The sequence below is a fragment of the Bos grunniens genome, chromosome 5 (assembly GCF_055505025.1).
Source record: "Bos grunniens cultivar Pamir isolate PY7600 chromosome 5, Bosgru_T2T1.0, whole genome shotgun sequence".
NCBI classification, from domain to species: domain Eukaryota; kingdom Metazoa; phylum Chordata; class Mammalia; order Artiodactyla; family Bovidae; genus Bos; species Bos grunniens.
Window position 1 is genome coordinate 66,556,817 of NC_141169.1, and position 20,850 is coordinate 66,577,666.

A 20,850-nucleotide genomic window follows, 5' to 3' on the forward strand; every position below is an offset into this window, starting at 1 on the left:
CTTGATTAGATTGTTTATTTTTTTGATAGTATATATTTTGGATACTGACCTTTTGTCAGTTACATCATTTGCAAACATTCTCTCCTGTTCAATTTTGAATGGTTTCCTTGGCTGTGCAAAAGTTTGTTTGGTTTTGCTTTCACTTCTTTTGCCTTAGGAGACTGATCCAAGATAACAGAGCTACAGTTTATGTCAGAGTGTTCTGCCTGAGACTTCCCCAGTGGTCCAGTGGTTAAGACTCCTTGCTTCCAAGGCAGGGGACTAGGGTTTGATCCCTGGTCAGGGCGATGGCACCCCACTCCAGTACTCTTGCCTGGAAAATCCCATGGACAGAGGAGCCTGGTGGGCTGCAGTCCATGGGGTCGCTAAGAGTCGGACACGACTGAGCGACTTCACTTTCACTTTTCACTTTCATGCCTTGGAGAAGGACATGGCAACCCACTCCAGTGTTCTTGCCTGGAGAATCCCAGGGATGGGGGAGCCTGGTGGGCTGCCATCTATGGGGTCGCACAGAGTCGGACATGACTGAAGTGACTTAGCAGCAGCAGCAGGGAGCTAAGATCACGCATGCCACAAGGCACAGACAGTGTTGCTTTTAGGAGTTGTCTATGTTCTTTTTTAGGAGTTTTATGGTTTCAGGCTTCGCATTTAGGCTTTTAAACCATTTCATTTTTGTATATGGTGTAAGAGAATGTGCTAATCTCATTGTTTAGTTTTGACACCTGTAAGTCTGTTTGTTTTATATTGGTTCATTTGTGTCATATTTTAGATTCCACATATAAGTGAATATCATATGGTATTTGTCTTTCCCTTTCTTACTTCACTTATTATGATAAGTCCGTAAAAGATCTAGTTTCTATTCCCTTCCTCCATGTTTTGTTTTTCATATCATATTTTATATCTTCATGCTTATCCCTTTACAGTTTATTGTATAGTTGCTTTTTGATTTTTAAAAATGTTTAAATCTATGTACTGACTTATTTAAGTGGTCTTCAATCCTTACTACATATATGTCTTTCCTATTAGGATTTTTTTCCCTTTCAGAGAAGACCCTTCAACACTTCTTTCGGGGTAGGCTCAATATTGCTGACTACTTTGTTTTTGCCTGTCTGAGAAATTCTTTATCTCTCCATCTATCCTAAATGATAATCTTGCAGGGTAGAGTATTCTTGTTGCAGATTTTTCCGTTTTAGACTTTGAATGTTTTGTTACTCTCTTCTGACCTTCAAAGTTTCTGCAGAATAATCAGCTGATGGCCTTAAGTGACTTTCATTGTGTATGCCTCTCTTACTCTCTTGCTGCCTTTAGAATTCTCTTTAACTTTTGCCATTTAAATTATGATATGTCTTGGTGTGGGTCTGTTCGAGTTCATCTTTTGGGGGACCCGCTGTGCTTTTTGTACCTAAATATGTTTCCTTCTTTAGGTTTGGGAATTTTTCAAAATTTCTTCAAAAGTTCTTCAAATACATTTTCAATTTCCATCTCTCTTAATGGCAACCCACTCCAGTACTCTTGCCTAGAAAATCCCATGGATGGAGGAGCCTGGTACAGGCTACTGCCCATGGGGTCGCAAAGAGTCGGACATGACTGAGTGACTTCACTTTCACTTTATAATGTGGATATTGGCATATTTTATACTATCCTATAGATCTCTCTTAAGGAGAAGGCAATGGCACCCCACTCCAGTACTCTTGCCTGGAAAATCCCATGGACGGAGGAGCCTGGTAGGCTGCAGTCCATGGGGTTATCTGAGTCGGACATGACTGAGTGACTTCACTTTCACTTTTCACTTTCATGCATTGGAGAAGGAAATAGCAACCCACTCCAGTGTTCTTGCCTGGAGAATCCCAGGGACAGTGGGGCCTGGTGGGCTGCCGTCTATGGGGTCGCACGGAGTCGGACAGGACTGAAGCGACTTAGCAGCAGTAGCAGCAGCATAGATCTCTTTATGTTGCTATGGTTTTTTTTTTTAATCTGTGCCTTTCAGCTGGCTGTTTCAATTAGGTGATTTCCATTATTCAATCTTCCAGATCACTTATGTGTTCTTGTGCATTATTTAGTTGTCTATCATTACTTTGAGTGCTTTTTATCCCAGAAATTGAATTATCTGTTTTTTATTAAGCTTTAAGTTTCCAGTTTCTTGTTAAAATTATCTGTATTTAGATTGATTCTCCTAATTCAGTTAGCATTTTTATTACCAACATCTTGAATTCATTGTGTGGTAGACTGATTATCACTGTTGCATTATTTTTTCAGGGGTTTTCTCTTACTCTTTTAGGAGTAATCCCTCTGCCTTATCATTTTACTTACCTTTGTCCATTTCTATGAATTTAGGTTAAACAGTTATCTGTTGTCTTGGGATGGGATGTTTTTATTTGAGAGGATCCCTGGGTAGACTTCATGTGCCCAGTGTCTGGTGTGAGGGCTGGATTTGACGTAGATGCCAGCCACACCTTTCCTCAGTGTTGTACTGTCTACTTGATAGCGAGTATGGCTGGTGTTGGCAGAGCCAGAGCCTGCACAGATGAGGTAGACTTCCTCTCTGCTCAGTGGCAGGGGTGGGGGTCTGTTCCCAAGTGACTGGAGTGGGTGCCCTGAGGGTCAGACTTGAGCTGGCTATGTTCCATTTAAGGGTGTGTTTTTCCTTCTCCCTGCACTGGGGTCTTTGCCCCAAAGGAGGGTACAGCTGATGTAAGTGAGTGTAGCTCACAGAGGCCCCATGTGCTGCCTGTATAGGTGCCTGCAGCTCTGCTCAAATGTAGCCTAAGGTCGCATCTTCTCCCCGACTCTGGTTGTCACCGATCTAGAGCAAGGTTATGGTGTGGAATGGGCAGGGTAGAGCATTCGCTTGGCTGGGGCTTGTGGTATTCTGGTTGTGGGAATTGAAGCAGCTGGGCCACTGTCAGAAGTGTGGCTTGCATCTATGATGCTGTTTGAGCAAATGCCAGTGGCCTCCACCTACCTGGCCCATACCATAATCCCTGGACCACTTCTCCACCCTAGATCCTTTCCCAGGACCTGGCTGCCCTAGCCCCAATACCAACTGGTGGTGTGGAGTGAGAGAGGCTGGGGTGGTCATTGAGCTTAGACTGGGGAGCACGGTGAGACAGCAGCCATTAGGGTAGACACAACTGGGTCTGGGGACAAGCCAGTGCCCTTGTACTTCTCAGGAGTGGAGTCTAATCTACTTCTCTCCTCTGCATGAGATGCCTGGCTTGCGGCTCGACCCACTCACTCCTCAGGCAGGGCATGTGTCTGCCCTTGTGATCACCCCTCCCCTTCTTTCTGAGTCCCATCCCAGGGCAACAGGTCTCTACCCGAAGCTTTCTTTTTCGTACCACCCCACCATGTGGGAATCCTTCTTGCATCCTTGGTGTATAGGAATTATTCTGCCAATTCTGTTTTCCATGAGAATTGTTCTACACATAGATGTATTTTTCAGGCGTTTGTGGGGGGAGGTGAGCTCCACATCTTCTTACTCCATCTTGATCCCCCTCCCTCTTATTTAGTCAGTGGGGCTGTAGAACCTTGTCAAGGTCATTTGAAAGCTTAAACATTATATCCCTTATTCCTTTAGTCATAGTCATAGCTAGTCTTATAGAAAATTTCTTAGTAGATCAGCTATTAGTGACAGAACCTGGAGGTACAAGGAGGTACAACAGGTAAGGAAAGCACAGGTAAAGCTATAAGAACAGCATCTATAAGGGAACAGAGGCATAGAAGTGCACAACATGTTTTGGAAAATGAGATGTGTGTGGCCAGGGTAGGGGAGGAAAAGGCAGCAGGAAGATCAAGAACTTGAGACTAACTGTGAACCATTTTGGACAGCTACTGTATTCTGCATTGATGTATTGATGCTTTCCATACATTTCTTTGAATCCTTTTAATAATGAAAAAATTATAAGGTCCACTGTATTCTTGCTTTCAAATATGGCAGCTTGCCTTCAACTTGACTCAATAATCTAGAACCCTGGTTGTTTACATGTACCCAATCTCTGTTCCATGAAGCTGGAGTGGTGTGTTTTTATTAGCCCAACACCCCTCCCCTGCTTTTGGTAAAAGTCTGCATATTCTGGCCACAGATGTATGGACAGAACCTAGAGTAAGCCAATCACAGTAACTCATCTCCACCAGGGTTTTCACTACCTGAGTCAGAGAGGAAGCTTCCTGCCTCTCGGGGAGATGAGGGCCAGGAACTGCCCCTTCTCCACTGTGGGGAGAAATGCTGACATGCAGAAAGGGGCAGGGATGGGCAGTGCTGAGCCATGGATCTTCAGGGTATGTCTCCTGTACCCCTCTTTTCCTTAAGCAACTTGTTAGATTTGTGCATTTAGCACATAAAATGTGTTCAGTAAGCAGAGCTATTATCAAGGCAAATGGGAAAGAGGAGCAGTTAGACTGATAAGAAGCCCTTCACCTCCCCTGTCTTCTTGTCTCTAGGAAGTCTAGGATTTACTTTAAAATATACCAATGAAGAAAAATAGTAGAGCAAACAAATTGGCAAAAATGTTGAAAACTATTGATAAATGGGGAAGTTATTATGCTAGACTTTCAATTATTTCTTAGTCTCAATGGACCATGCTTTATTTTTTTTTTAATTTTTAATTGGAGGATAACTGCTTTACTGTGCTTTCTTTAAAAAAAGATTATCATGCAGTTTCCTTTTTTGGTCCTACTGATGTGAATTACACCGATGTTCAAGTGTTGGCCAACCTGCATTTTCTAATGTTTCATTTGGCATTCTTATGAGGTAGACTGCCCTATGGTTTTCCTTTCTTGTTAAAATTCTTGAAGACACGTGACTGCCCATGACTTCTGAGGTTCCTTTGTTCTACTGATTCTACTGAATCATTAGGTAAATGATTCTATATTGCAATTCTGTTATCCATCTCATTATCTATTAAGCTCCAAATAAAGTGTGGATTATGTTCACCTAACCAGAAATCTCCATCACACCCAAATGTTCATTCTTGAACTTTTCTAGAATTCTTCACTTTAACAATGATACCCAGATAACCCCTAAAGTTTTACCACATAAATCCTATTTAGAACTTATTTTCCCCCATATGGGCTTCCCTGGTGGCTCAAAGGTTAAAGCGTCTGCCTGCAATGCAGGAGACCTGGGTTCGATCCCTGGGTTGGGAAGATCCCCTGGAGAAGGAAATGGCTACCCACTCCAGTATTCTTGCCTGGAGAATCCCATGGACCGAGGAGCCTGGTGGGCTACAAGGGTCGCAAAGAGTCAGACATGACTGAGAGATTTCACTTTCACTTTCCCCCATATAATGACATTCTCCAGGCAGTAATACTACCAACCTGTCCTTACACCATTTTCCACTTAATTTCAGTTGTGGAAACTTAACTTCCACTTAATGTTTAGTCGCTAAGTCATGTCCAACTCTTTTCTAACCCGATGGACTACAGTCCACCAGGCTCCTCTGACCCTGCGATTTTCCAGGCAAGAATACTGGAGTGAGTTGCCATTTTCTTCTCCAGGGGTTCTTTCCCACCCAGGAATCAAACCTGCGTCTCCTGCATTGCAGACGGATTCTTTACCACTGAGCCACCTGGGAAGCCCCTGACATGCCATGTAAGCACTCAGATGATTGCTGAATCTAGATAAACTCACTCCTCAAAGATTAAAAATTAAAGCATCACGACATTTTGGTATCTTTCATCTGACCATCCATATCAAATGTTCCCATTCAAACATTACCCAGCACCATGGTTTATGGTTAAAAGAATTGGTCCTTAGGTCTAGTGGCACTTTGAATCTTTTATGCCGTAATACTGTATCAGTATCAAGAGGATTTTATGCAAAATTGGGAGAGTCTCTGTGATCAAAACTAACTAAAGGACAAGCAACCTGCAAAAAAAAAAAAATTAAAGCATCAGATAAAATTTAAGTTTTTATGAGACTTCAGTTTTTGAAATATGTAACTCTTACAGCACAAACACAAGTTATTTACACATTCTTTTTACAAAATGTGTATGCCATTTTGAAAGAATACTGTTAAGATCATGATCTAAAATACCTGTCAAGAGTTCAAAAAGGACCCATGGAATCTGGTCTTCATAAATCCACAGTACAATGACATAAAACACGGCTGAACGTCAAAGCTTACTTACACATGAGAATACTAATTCTGTATCATGGCCTATGGCCTGTTTTGTACAGCTGCAAGTTAGACATGGTTTTGACATTTTAAAAAGATTATTAAAACAAAAGCTAAACTAAACAAAGAATATGCAACACAGACCCATGTGGCCGGCAAGTATTTACTCTCTGTGGCATTTTAAAGAAAAAGTTTCCTGACCCTGCATTACATGAAGCTGACTGAGAGACAGCTACTGGAATATACTGGTGAGTATTTAAAAGAAGACACCACTGTTATGTGCCAGTACCATCAGCACTACTCATTTCTAAAATGAGGCACTTCTTTTTCAATATGTACATCTTCAAAACATAATTACATCTAGGAAGTAGCTCTGCTACTTAACTCTAGCCCTTTGTAATCAGGTCTCCACATAAAATCACAGTATTCTTAGGGGCTGAAGAAAACAAGTACAAATATCAGATGTCTGTCATTGAGTTCATAAGTCATGGCAAGTAGGTTAAGATCACATAGTCTTCAATGTTAATAAAATTTATAATTTAGATATTGTCAATAGGATGTGTTACTGCTGCATTATTTAAATAATATCTATAAAAACATGTTACACATCCTAATTCATTGTTTTTGAAAGGAAGAATAACTTAACTTAGTAGCTACTTTAAAAATGAGAGATGGGAAAAAAGAACCCCCCCCCCCCCCAAAAAAAAGGTAAAACCACAACAAAAAGCTTTGGAATGCAAAAGACAGGGGACTCTTAGCAACAGCACTCAAGGTGGCTTAGGCATCTCATTTTAGCTAGCTGCTCAGTTCCCATAGCGACCTCTGTCTCTCATCTGTGAGCTACTTCATTTCAAGAATGACAGACAGGTCCATGAGCAAATGTTTTAGAAGTAAAACCAGAGCTGCTCAACACTCAAGTCTTCTCTGTGTGGGCTAAGCAGTTCCTGGTCAGCAGGCTATGTTCACGCCAGAAGTACTGTACTGGGTGTTTTCCCTTCTGCAGGCCAAGCTGGCTGAGCATCACGTCACGAAGACATCTCTGATGCCGAGTTTTCAAATGCTCAGTGAATGCTGAGGTAGATTTTCTGATGGAGATCTTTTATACCCTGATTCGATCAGGACTCGCTTCTTTGTGTATCCTCCTTCTGGGAAATATCTTCCGCTTAAGTGCAATTAACTAAAGGATGAAAGACAGAAGATAAATTGTAATTCTCCAGGTTGACAAACTTTAACTTTCTTGCTGAGTGTCATATGACCTTAATCTTTTCCCTAGTCCTATACATAAAGAACAGACGGCAAACGTGGCTCCATCATTCCTCCCCTCAAAACAAAACTGATGGCTTTTTATATGGTTCAAATTATTTATTCCTGTTTCTTTTTCTTTAAGACCTATAAAAACTACATATTTTTATATAACAATTACCACACGTATTTATTTTCAAGATGTCTGTCAAGTCTTTCCACTGAAGGACACTGACTCTTCTTCACCTATTAAGATACTGTCTCTGGGTTTGAAAACAACTACACGTGTCATCACTTCATGGGAAATAGATGGGGAAACAGTGGAAACAGTGTCAGACTTCATTTTTTGGGGCTCCAAAATCACTGCAGATGGTGACTGCAGCCATGAAATTTAAAAGACGCTTACTCCGTGGAAGGAAAGTTATGACCAACCTAGACAGCATATTCAAAAGCAGAGACATTACTTTGCCAACAAAGGTCCATCTAGTCAAGGCTATGGTTTTTCCAGTGATCATGTATGGATGTGAGAGTTGGACTGTAAAGAAAGCTGAGAGCCAAAGAATTGATGCTTTTGAACTGTGGTGTTGGAGAAGACTCTTGAGAGTCCCTTGGACTGCAAGGAGATCCAACCAGTCCATTCTAAAGGAGATCAGTCCTGGGTGTTCTTTGGAAGGACTGATGCTAAAGCTGAAATTCCAATACTTTGACCACCTTATGCGAAGAGTTGACTCATTGGAAAAGACTCTGGTGCTGGGAGGGATTGGGGGCAGGAGGAGAAGGGGACGACAGAAGATGAGATGGCTAGATGGCATTATCGACTCAATGGACATGAGTTTGAGTGAACTCCGGGAGTTGGTGATGGACAGGGAGGCCCAGCGTGCTGCAATTCATGGGGTCACAAAGAGTCAGACACGACTGAACAACTGAACTGAGCACGTGTAAGCTAGAATTTTAATTGTTTTCCTAAGAGTTCTATCATCATTGTTTTCCTGTACTTAGTAACCATATCAACAATCATTGGGCATTACCTGTATTTTCAAGTTTATTAATAGGCTGAAATGCAAAAGTTCATCTGTGACTTTGTAGATTCGAACTTGGAATAAATACTTCTAACAGAAACAGTTTATCCATGATACATCTGAAATAGAAAACCTGACCACTGTTAGAAGAAAGTTTCAATGAGAAAAATGTGTTCTTTACGGTTTCAATTTCTAATCCTCCATCTTGAGGTGAGAGCGGGGTGTGCCCAAGCATGGACTACAGTGTTCTGGACGAGCTGGATTCCTGGGCAGAGGAAGGAGCAGCCTTGGCTTGTTTGTGAGTATGGGAGAAGGTAAGGAATTTGATTCAAGCTGGTAAAGAACAAGGTGCCAGGGAGGAGAGGGGATTTATTCTTCCTTTCCCCTTCCTCCTGCTGGTAAAAACAACAGTAAGCAAAGACCCTCTTGTTCCTTCCACGGCCTCCAGCTGCTCCTTTCAGCCAGCACACAGCTGACCCACAGGCTCCTCACTGGACTCTCTTCTAAAAGCAGGCACAGCACAAGATTTCTTCCTAAGATTTTTACTTGCCAAGAACAATGGCAACACAATCAAGAGGACGTTTCTATTCCCTGGAAGGTGGACAAAGGTGAAACTGCTTGCCTGCCAGACCTTTCTTTCCTGAGTTTCCTTCCATCCACAGCAGGAAGCCTGGGAGTGTTTATCCTAAAGCTCTCAGTTCTCAGGCCGCCGCTGCCTCCTCAGTGTAAGTAAACTCAGTGAAAACATCCCACCGTGACCGCCAGATAAGCCTCACTCCAGAATCACCAGGAAGGAGGCCGAGGTGGGTTCACCTGCCTGGCACAGGTCAGGACAGCCTGACACTATTCCCTCTTCCTTGAATCCTTCTTCTTTCTGAGAATTTCACATCTGCTGTAGCCTGAAGAGGATTCTCTTATTCCTCTTTTGACCTCACAAATCTCCCTCTTACTTCCAGACTGTCCCGTGAAGGAGGCTGTGTGCTTGCCTGCCTGGGGAAGAACTGCCAGCAATTCAAGGAAGAAACGTAGACGGGAGAGGATGGCCTGGCGCGCAAGCCAGGCGCCACCGGCAGAACTGGGGGAGGCCTGCAGATCAAGACACTGTGGGCTCTTTTAGAAAGATTAAAAGAAAGAAGATTGGAGACCCACAAAAAATTAGTATCAGATGCAGATTCTGGGTGGTTTTTTTGGTTTACAATAGTTTGACTTGTAGACCTCAGGCTAAAACTGGAAAGCTCTATTTACTGAACTCCACGAACAAAGAATACTGGTAATAGGTTTAGAAGATAGATTTTAAAAAGTCAGTTATATCTATAACTTGTTTACCCATTCACTTGTTGATGGACTTTTGGGTTGATTCTAATTCTGGGCAATTACCAAAAAAGTTGCAGTGAACATGTTTAAGCCTTTGCAAAGACACTTGTTTTCATTTCATTTTGGTAAATATCTAAAAGTGGAATGGCTGGTTGTTTGATCATTTCAAATTGTTTTCCAAAGCTGTTGTACTTTTGCGTTCTGTCAACAGTGTATCAGAGTTCCAGGTTTCAACATCCCTTCCAGCACTAGATATGGTCAGGCTTTTAAATTTTAGTCATTCTAATGGGTGGGTAAAACTTCACTGTGGTTTTGATTTTCATTTTCCTGATGAATTATGATGTTGAATACCTTACCATGTGCTTACTGGCTATTTGAATGTCATATTTAGTGAAATGCTTGTTCACATCTTTCATCCACTTTTAAAAGTAGGCTGTCTTGATATTGATTTATAAGAATTTTTTATATACTTTGGATACAGACCTTTTATATGGATTGTAAATATTTTCTTGTATTTGCACATTTAACTGCTTCTTTTGAAGAGCTGCTGCTGCTGCTGCTGCTAAGTCACTTCACTCGTGTCCGACTCTGTGCGACCCCAGAGACGGCAGCCCACCAGGCTCCCCCGTCCCTGGGATTCTCCAGGCAAGAACACTGGAGTAGGTTGCCATTTCCTTCTCCAATGCAGGAAAGTGAAAAGTGAAGGTGAGGTCGCTCAGTCGTGTCCGACTCTTGGCAACCCCATGGACTGCAGCCTACCGGGCTCCCCCGTCCATGGGATTTTCCAGGCAAGAACACTGGAGTAGGTTGCCATTTCCTTCTCCAATGCAGGAAAGTGAAAAGTGAAGGTGAGGTCGCTCAGTCGTGTCCGACTCTTGGCAACCCCATGGACTGCAGCCCACCAGGCTCCCCCGTCCCTGGGATTCTCCAGGCAAGAACACTGGAGTAGGTTGCCATTTCCTTCTCCAATGCAGGAAAGTGAAAAGTGAAGGTGAGGTCGCTCAGTCGTGTCCGACTCTTGGCAACCCCATGGACTGCAGCCTACCAGGCTCCCCCGTCCATGGGATTTTCCAGGCAAGAGTACTGGAGTGGGTTGCCATGGCCTTCTCCGCTTTTGAAGAGCAGAAACTTTTAAATTTGAAAAAGTTCAGTCTATCGATTTCTTTCTTTGGTAATTTATGCTTTGTGAGTATTAAAAAGCCTTTGCCTATTACAAGATCATGAAGGTTTTCTCCTATATGTTTTTGATAATGTTTATACTTTAAGGTCTTACATTTAGGTCTGTGATCCAGTATTTTGTGTTAGCATCTGTGTGTGGTGTGAGATGAGGATTGATATTCATTTTTTTTTTCCCTATGTCTATACCTAGTTGATATGGCAGTACTTATTGAAAAGATTTTTCTTGCCTTGTGAATCATTTTGGCACTTTTGTCAAGAATTATTTGATCGTGTATGTATAGGTTTATTTCTGAATTCTCTATTCCATTTATTGATTTATGTGTCTATCTTTTCATCAATATAAAACTCTTATTATTATTGTAGTTTTGTAGTAATTCTTAAAATTAAGAAATCTAAATATTCCAACTTTATTCTTCTTTTTTAAAAAAGTATTTTGATTATTCCAGGTTCTTTGTAATTCCATGTACATTTTATAATGGATTTGTCAATTTCTGCAAAATAGTTTGCTGGGATTTTGATAGGGATTTCCTTGAATCAATATAGGGATAATTGCTATCATAATAAACATGTTCAATCCTCAAAAAAAAAAAAAAAGGCAGTTATGACTGCTGCCTGAATATTATGAAATATTTGACATATGAGCTATAAGCCAATAACAGAAATAAACATTTTCTTGTTATGAATTTATATCATTTTCTTAAAAAAAAAAATTAGATGCCAAGAAATTGACATCCACATAAAATTGATAAAACTTACCTGTTCAGCAAAAAATGAGAATACAGTAAACATAATCAATGTTGCTAGCACACAATGAGTCCAGAACTTCAATTTGTCTCGATACGCCCTCCTGTTCATAGAAAAAAGAAAGCAAATATGTAGTTCTGTGTAAGGTTTAACTATCATTAGCTAGTAAAACTAACTATATAGTATTTACTAGTTTAGCAAACTATACTAGCTTAACAAAAACAATGTTGTGGAACTCAAAAACAATGTCTGAAGGCAATTCTAAAACGTTAACATAATTATACATTTCCCATGTGAGTTCAGGTTTTTCATTGTTACAGTAAATATTTGAATCAGTAACAGTTCCAGCCAGCTTGGCAAGGCTGGCCACCACCACACAGTGGCTTGAGCACCTGGCCTCCGCTCTCAACACTGCTGGACCGTTAAAATGCCTCTAATAGAGCTCAAGTGAAGTGCTTGCACTTCAGCTGTTAGTGGACACATCACCTGGCAGCTGCAAGCAGAATTTTGGGCCATGTCTCAAGTCTCATAGGTATTGAGCTTGGACCTGCTCTTTCTTGACCCTAAAAGAAGTTTTTGGAGCTAAGATCTTCATGTCTGCTATTCAAACTGATGTTAGAGTGTGTGCAATTTGACTGTCATATTGAATTAGGGCTTCCCTGGTGGTTCAGTCGGTAAAGAATCTGCCTGCAATGCGGAAGACCTGGGTTTGGTCCCTGGGTTGGGAAGATCCCCTGGAGGAGGGCATGGCAACCCACTCTAGTATTCTTGCCTGGAGAATCCCCAGGGACAGAGGGGCCTGGTGGGCTGCAGTCCATGGGGTCACAAAGAATCAGACACGACTGAGCAACTAAGCACAGCACAGCACATTTATTCATGCAATCACCCAGTAACACTTCCTGTCGATAGACAGGTGATGAGTAGAGGTCCCTGCTCTAAAGCACCTGTGAACCTGGGGAGGTGCTGATGTGCAGATAACCAGCCACCACACAAGGTGGACAGAGATACCTATTATCAAAAGCAGTCTTGCAGAGAAACAGTGAAATGAGTGCATCAAACAGATGGTGACACTTCATTTAAGCCTTGAAGTGCGGCAGGAAAGCCTGTGGCTGAGAAAGGGGAGGAGCATGAGTAGAGGGGAAACCCAGGCCCTGCAGAGCTGAGTCCAGTCTGGCCTGGAGGACACAGCGATGTGCAGCCAAGAAAAAGCAGGTGGGTGTGGACTGCAGTTGTTCGGGAAAACCACACACTGTGGGTTGGACACAATGCTCTAATGGGAAGGGGGATGATATATAGCGTATATGTGTGTGCACACGTGTGTCACAATCGGGGTGGCTATTTGAAGGATGGCTGTCACAAGCAGGTGACCAGAGGCAGGCAGTCCAGTTAGTCCAGGCAAAGGAAAGAATGAGGGCTGGATGAGGGCAGCGAGGATGGAAGGAAACAAGCAACATTAAGAGACACTGAGGATGGAATCAGACTAGATGAGAGGACAGTAAGGATAAAGGTGGGGCGGGGTTGGGGGTGCATGGCGCATGGGGAAGTATGGCAGGTTTCTCGTCTGTAATTTGGAAATAATAATTTTTTATGAAGATTAAATAAATGCTTAACATAAGGCTTATAAGATATGCTAACAGCCTCTGCTGAGTTCCAGAGTCATTCACAGCGCCTGGTAGGGGGTGTCTCCAACCCAAGCCACAGATTCCAAATGGCACCTGCCCTGTACTGTTCTTCCTCCCGTTTCCTACATTAAGAGGACCAACAACCAGCTCCGAGAGAAAATCACTCACTTCTATTCCTAACTCTCATCTCATCTGTGGTGGTCAGAGTAGCACTTTTTATTGTAAAGAGTAAACATACTGCCCAGCACAGTGTCGGCTGTACAGCAGGTACTCAAGAAACAGGGAAGCCACTCTGAGGGCAATGATGATGAATAAAGCTCAGCAGATGTACTGGACCAGTTAGATCAATAAAAACTATACATGTCTTTTTACAAAGAAATTAGAGAAAATAACACAGTAAAGAAACTTCATCACTCTAAAGAAGAAAAACATACATGTATTTGAAACATGGACACTTACCATTCCTGCAGCTCATGCATATGAAGGAAACGGTTTCGATACTCCCTTGGCAGCTCAAACTGGGATGGGATGGGGAACATGGATTCGTAGAAGTCCCTGAGAACAGCCTTCACTGTCTGGGCATCTTTATGATTGTGGTCAATGTTGTCATTCAGACAGACAAACTTCCTGGAGACAACAGAGACCCAGGGTTGTTATTGGTTCTCATGAGGATAATCCTTACCTAACAAAACAAGAAGTGTGGATTTGGAATATGTTTTAAATGGACTTATGTCCCAAGTTGTGGCATTTACTGATATGATTCTCTGGGGAATAACAGTCTGTAAAATTTTTCCTGAGATATTTCTCTCCTATAAAACAAAAAGAACTAGGGATGATAGATAATTTTGAATATGCCTTCTAGCTATAGGAATACATTATTTTAATTGCTGTTTGGGGTTGGCACGTGCCCAGTTTAGTGTTAACTGACTGAAGCATTCTGTTAACATCCAGGGAAAAACTAGTAAGTGTCTACAACTGAGTTCTCTGAACTGACAGAATTACATTACTAAGAACAGTCATGTAGACAGCTGAGATAGAGATGGTTCCTTATAGCTACAGATTTTATGAGGTTGATAACTTCTTAATATTGACATGTCTCCAACTAGGCTGTATGATGAGTTTCAGCAAAAAGTAAATTACAGTGGTGCTTCCCAACTTGTTTCAAGTTCCTTCGAGGCAAAAGTCAATAAGTTGAGGGCCCATTAAAATGGTAGAGATAACACCACTTTTGAATTACATTTAAATTTTGTTTTTACAATTTTATCAAGTATAATAAAGTCCTCAGATCCTGCCACCAAAAGGAAATACAGAAGACACAGGAACACATTAGATAACTGGGAGACGATAAGAAATGTTCAAGGTTCAGGAAATCTACAGAATGTGTAATCTGATTTCTTCATGTGCGTGCATTTTAAGTTTCTTCAGTTGTGTTGGGTTCTGTGACCCCATGGACTGCAGCCTGCCGGGCTCTTCTGTCCATGGCATTCTCCAGGCAAGAATATTGGAGTGGGTTGCCATGCCTTCCTCCAGGGGATCTTCCTGGCCCAGGGATTGAACCCGTGTCTCTTACGTCTCCTGCATTGGCAGACAGCTCTATACCAATGCACATGCAAAAATGCATATGGATTAAAAAGAGAGAGAGAGAGAGATGGGGGAACCTATAGACATAATTGTAATGAATGTACTTGATACCATTTCAAGCCAACAAAGTTAAAAACATAAACGCTTGTAAAAGACAATGGGGGGAAAACGTGTACAGGGGCCAGATAGGTTATCATGTTAAGGAATAAATAATGGTATTATGGTTATTTTCAAAAAATCCTTTTAATTTAGAGACATATACTGAAAATTTTACAAAAAAAAAAAGGATACAGTGACTGAAATTTATTTTAAAATAACTGGGAAGTAGTAGTGAAGGAGTGGGTGTGTTCAGATGAAACAAGATCAACTAGTTGCTTCTTACTGAAGATGAGTGATGAGTAAGTGAAAGTTCATGGCCCTATCTCTTCTTTAAACTTGGGGAATGCTTTTGATTAAGGGATATTAAAGAGTTATGTCCACCAGATACAGTGCAGGAGCCCTGACTGCTTCCTAGACTAAAAACAAAGAACAGCTAAAAAGGGCCTTTGGAGGCACCTCAGGAAATTTGAGTATAGACCATCTATTCAATGGTATTATTTAGTTGGTATTAAGGTTTTTGGATATGTGTGAACAGTCCTATGGTATAAACGAGAATGACTTTGTTTAAAAGACCTATGCTATGATAATGAGGGTAAATTAGCGTATCGTTGTCTGCAACTAATTTTCAAATGGTCCAGCAAACAAAGGAAAAACCAAACCTGTGTGTGTGTTAGTCTGTATAGAGATGAAGTGAGAGATCAGACATAACAAAACACTAAAAATTTAAGAATCTGAGTTTAATGTACTATTGTTTTCAGTCTTTCTGTATCTTCAAAATTTTTCCAACAGCTGGGAAAATGTAAAGAAGAAAAGTATGGGTATGAAACAAAGAGAATGTGTGGATACAGGGTAACCAAAGAAGACCATGTTGGGTACCCAGCACACACTCCCTCTCTTTCCCAAAAGAACTTGCACTTTGCTCAGTATTTCTGCCCCTGTGAACTGACTCAAAGGGAGGCAACCTCACCTGACTCAGGACATGGCTGTGTCTGCAGGGACATAAGAACTGTGGTGCAGGCCTGCCTCCACCCTGGGGATGAAGCGACATAAGGAGGGCAGCAGAGCCCAGATACTCTCCCAGATTCCCTGTTAATTCGATAAACCTGTCCTTAACACCAGTCATCAGAAGGCAGGTTTTCCACTCCTGACTTTAAAGTGAGCCTCAGAAAAGTAAAACAGAAGAGCTAAAATGATAAAATGTGTTCAGGTCCATGGGAGGGATCTGAGCCTAGCAGACAATGCTGGAAAAGCCTGTCTTGACTTGGATCTTCTTAGCAAAACCTGAACCCTTTAAGTTACATGAAGATGTCTGTGAATTTGCTCACCCAATGACTTTTAAACTAGCACAGGACATGAACGTATAGGGTACAACTAAAAACACTAAGTTCTCACTTGGTTTTACTACAGATAACCTATGACTGAGTGAGCACATTAACAGGATGGGGGAAGCAAAAAGCAAGTATCAAAACTGGCTCCTAAGGTTTTAGAGCAGGGCATTCTGAACAGAGGGAAGAGCATATACAAAAAGCTGCCAACTGGGTGGTTCTTAATTATTATGACTTTGTTTTTTTAGCTTGTGGGAAATGTTATTTTGTAGGAAATAAAATATTTTATGAGTATACTATGTAAGTGTTAAACATTTTCATTTTTCTTAAAATTCTATACCTCCCCCCACCCCCCAAAAGAAACAAGAATGAAATTTTAAGGAAAAATTCCCTGGCTTTAAAATGCCTGGAAATTTTACACTTCTGATCATGTATAATTAAAATCATAATGTATATGAGGGGGCAACTGAAAACTTCCAAAAGCATTTAAAAGACTCAGATGAAAACATTCAACTTCACGTATCAATGGCCCTTTCTCAAGAAACTACTTCTATTTCCCATTGAAATTCAAAACTCAAAATGCAGATTTTAACCAATTTTATCAAACTAGGGCAACTGTTGGAGGTGAGGCTGGAAATTTTCAGGGCTATGTAAAGCTGAACACTTCATTCATTCCCAAAGAATGACTGCAGTTTGCTGGATTAATTTTCACAACTATGGTAGCATTCCTTTTTCCTCAGAAGCTAATTTGAACTTTCCTTTGAATTGCAAAGACAGGTCTAATCACAACAATTTCTCTGGAACCCCCTATTTCTAAAAATAGAAATCTATTTTCTGTAACAGAAATATTTTTTTTTTTTACTATAAAAGAAATAGAAAAATCGAAATTTCTAAGAGTCCCAGTCATGTGGCCTCACCTCCCCGACAACGCAGTTAACCCTCAGCCTCGCTGAACAGTCATGTCGCTGGACTCAGAGATATCCATGCCAATCCCTGTGCATGGGGGGCCGATCTCAACTCACAATTCCCATCTCTTAATTCAAACATTACCACCACCATTAGAGGTTTCCATCTGCTCCAAACAAAACTAAGGCGCTCCTTTCTCTCTAGTACTGCTGCCTTTTTTTTCATGTTTACTTGCATGATTAAAGATATTTTCAAAGTTATGGGAATTCTCTGTCCATTCTATCCAATTGTTCTATGAACCTAAAATGTTCTAAATTCAAAACAAAACAGTACCTGGGGTTTTTTCTTATATCATCCAACTGGCCAACTACATGAGAAACATTGGTACGAATCATCTTAAAAGCAATTTCTTCTTCTCCCATGATTTCAAACCTAATTATCAAAACATAATGAGTGTAAATATGTATATGAATATGTAAAACAAAATTTCAATAAGAAAGTTTTATAAAACTTTAAAGAACCAACATTCTCAGGATGACTTAATCTTTCCATATTACTAAAGAGAAAAATCACATATAAATTTCAAAGGATGGTTAATAGATAAACTATGGTAAAATTATGAAAATACCACACTCATAATTATTCTTAAATTAAAGAGAAAATGTATACAGTATTTACCTGTATTTGTTTTTGTCCTTATATGCTTTGTGGATTTTATCAGTTACTGGTTTACAGTTGGTTACTAGACTTTTAGTGACTGGTGGCTGTGAGAAAACACAGACATTACATCAGGGCAAAGCCTGGGGTGAGGCAAGGGAAGCATTCATCTCAAGTGCAAGTTTTAAGGGCACATGAAAAGATGAACCAAGATGAATCAGTAATCAAGATGAGTATTTTAATGCAATATTAAAAAAAAAAATCAAATTGGCATACTATGGCCCACATACTAATTGTCTATTTTTTAAATAAAGTTTTAATTTTTTCAGAAAGAAAATGAATTTCTAACAAACTAATGGACTGGTCTATAACAATACTCATAGGCCAAGCTATCATTCTTATAGTCTAATTAGAAAATACTTTATCCTGTGCGTAATTACAGGTAATTACAGAAATGAAGTCAACATCTGGCTAAGAGTTCATTCAAGTAATGTCAGCCAATGCTGCCACTATCGCTAGTGCTTGTACTCAACAGTTATCTGCCTCAAGACTGACCTGTAACTGTGAGCAAAGCAGCCCCTACTTAATTCTTAGCACTCAAAGGATATTTGCTGATTGTAAACCTTATGCCAGATTATTTGGTAAAATAATAAAATACTCTGCTAATAAATGAATATGTATGTATTTCTTAAAAAAAAAAAAAAAAAAAAACCCAACATGCTAAAATCCCTCAATAACCTTTCATCATGCCTATAAAAGGGCAAGACGAATAACTGCATAGATCATCTTCCTTAGAAAAGAATATGCTTCAGTAAGTTCTATATAAGTACAGGGGATTGGCAATTCTACAGTCTTACTAGGAAGCCAAAGTTTATAGAGAAGGAAAGAAAGAAAAGTTAAAAGACGGACGTGGAAATAAAAGGTGGTGAAAAGACAAGTTTGGAGTGAGTGCCAAGGCAGGCTACACCTGGGGTGACTTCAGTGGCCTCTAAGGCAACCTGTCAACACAATCTCAAGGTGGTCCTGAGGACAGTGAAGACCAGAGAGGCCTGGTCCGGGGGACAGGCTGAGGGGACATGGTTTAGGAGCCCAGCACACTTCCTCCTCTCGTCAATGCTCTGGGATTGCCCACCAAGAAGATACCAGAAGGGACAAATCAGGACAGCCTGGAACTCATAGCTCACTGTCCCCCTCCTGGGAAAAGGGTGTACCCAGATCTTTGAGAGAACTTCAGTTATCTTGACACATAATAAAGGGTGTTTTTAAACCAGGATATTGATATCCAGATGATTCAGAGTTGATTATATTAGCTTTGTTGGGGGTAATTCCAAATGTGGGGAAAACAGAAAAAAACTATCACTGTTTGAAAGAATGTCTTTTAGTCTACACAACCTAATTTCTTCTTTTCAACTGTGATTCTGTTCTCTCAAGAGGCAGGGAAAACACCTACAATGATTACAAATGTGCCTTTAATCTTTAAGAACACACTTGTAAAGAACTACTAACGTGTGTAACAGTCTGGGTTTTATAGACCACTTTTCACTGTACGGGCCCAACATCCCAGAGAATCTGTTGCGCCTCACGAGACAAGCTGCTGATCTGTTATCAGCCAGGCCTCCCGAGGGCCCACAACCGGAGCTGGTCTCAGACCCTGGCTGCTGATTTTTGCCTGTTCACCCCACTAAAGCAAACTCCCTTAGGCTGCCACCAGGTCTTACACCTTACCTCAGTTTTATTGACTTCATAGTTTAGAATATTTAGAAAGCTGGCTTTCAGTGACACATATCTATACACCAACCCATGTCATAAGCTGGACTGACCAACACACAACCAGCAATACGTACAGCTTGTCTGCATATTCCAACAGCTGTCAAGGTGCCCCTCACATGTCTCGTCATGGGTGGGCTTCCCTAGGCCCTGAGACACACCATCCCTGCTGTGTGCAGTGAATGCGAAACGAATGACTGCCTTCTTTCAGAAATCAGACTTGTAACTGATTATTAGAGTTACTTGTAACTGATTAGAAGAGTGATTACGTTACTCTTCTCTACATTCATTTACAAACATCTTGTCTCCAGATAATTATAGGGCTTGAACATGTGCAAGGTGGTCAGTTTTTAAAAACATGTGTTATTTTGGACTTCCCTTGTGGTCCAGTGGTTAAGATTCCCACGCTCCCAACACAGGGGACACAGGTTCAATGCCTGGTTGGGGAACTAAGATCCTGCATGCTATGTGGCCAAAAAGAATTTTTTAAATTAAAAAACAAAAAAATTACTTAGGTTTGAAAAAACATTATTTTGATTATGAAAGTTATCTATTCATTACAGAAAATATGAAAATACTAGTGTGAAAAAAGATATTAAGAACTACCAGTAAAAAAAAATAAGCCAGATACAAAAGACTATACGATTTTAAAAGAAAACTACCTATGATTTAACCCACCACCTATTTTGTAAACATTTTTTCCATGTGTGTGTATTTGTGTGTGTGTGTGTGTGTGTGTGTATGAGTAAAATTAACTGTAAGCATCACATAAATGGCTGTATTATATCCTTGTTCCATCAATTCTAAATGCAGATTTTTTTTTTTTTACATTTTCATTTCTTTGAAACTGGGATGCTTCTTACAATCAACAAAGTCTTCCAACCATTTCAGCCAAGTGGCACTCTAATACATTTGTGTGCAGATCATCTACTGACCCTACTGGTAAGATCCATCATCAAAGCAACTTAGCTTTGAGGAAAGATGGGGTTCAATTTGATGAGTAGGCCAGAATACTGGAGTGGGTAGCCTTTTTCTTCTCCAGGGGATCTTCCCGACCTAGGAATCAAACCGGGGTCTCCTGCATTGCAGGCAGATTCTTTACCCACTGAGCTATCAGGGAAGCCTGAGTATTTCCTTGGTTAATGTTTAACAGGATTGCTCTCCTAAGCAATGAGTATACTCCAGGGTTACCTTCTGCCATCCTTAGTAAAAGGTTGTCTGCTTATAGAACATAAGCAAGTAATCTCAATATTAGCTTAAACCATTAGGGAGGAAAAAA

General features: G+C 40.7%; 1 protein-coding gene across 2 annotated transcripts in view; it reads right to left on the reverse strand.

Annotated features, from left to right (window-relative positions):
* Positions 1-5,896: 5,896 nt before the first annotated feature.
* Positions 5,897-20,850, reverse strand: part of GNPTAB (N-acetylglucosamine-1-phosphate transferase subunits alpha and beta) — an 84,041-nt gene continuing 69,087 nt past the window's right edge. For both annotated transcript variants that reach the window (XM_086400973.1, XM_086400971.1), the window contains exons 17-21: positions 17,826-17,911; positions 17,481-17,579; positions 13,696-13,863; positions 11,627-11,717; positions 5,897-7,293 (exon numbers count right to left, since the gene is read on the reverse strand). In XM_086400973.1, the coding sequence (XP_086257099.1) occupies positions 7,216-7,293; positions 11,627-11,717; positions 13,696-13,863; positions 17,481-17,579; positions 17,826-17,911 (522 nt within the window). In that variant the 3' untranslated portion in view covers positions 5,897-7,215. The remainder of the gene's footprint in view (positions 7,294-11,626; positions 11,718-13,695; positions 13,864-17,480; positions 17,580-17,825; positions 17,912-20,850) is intronic.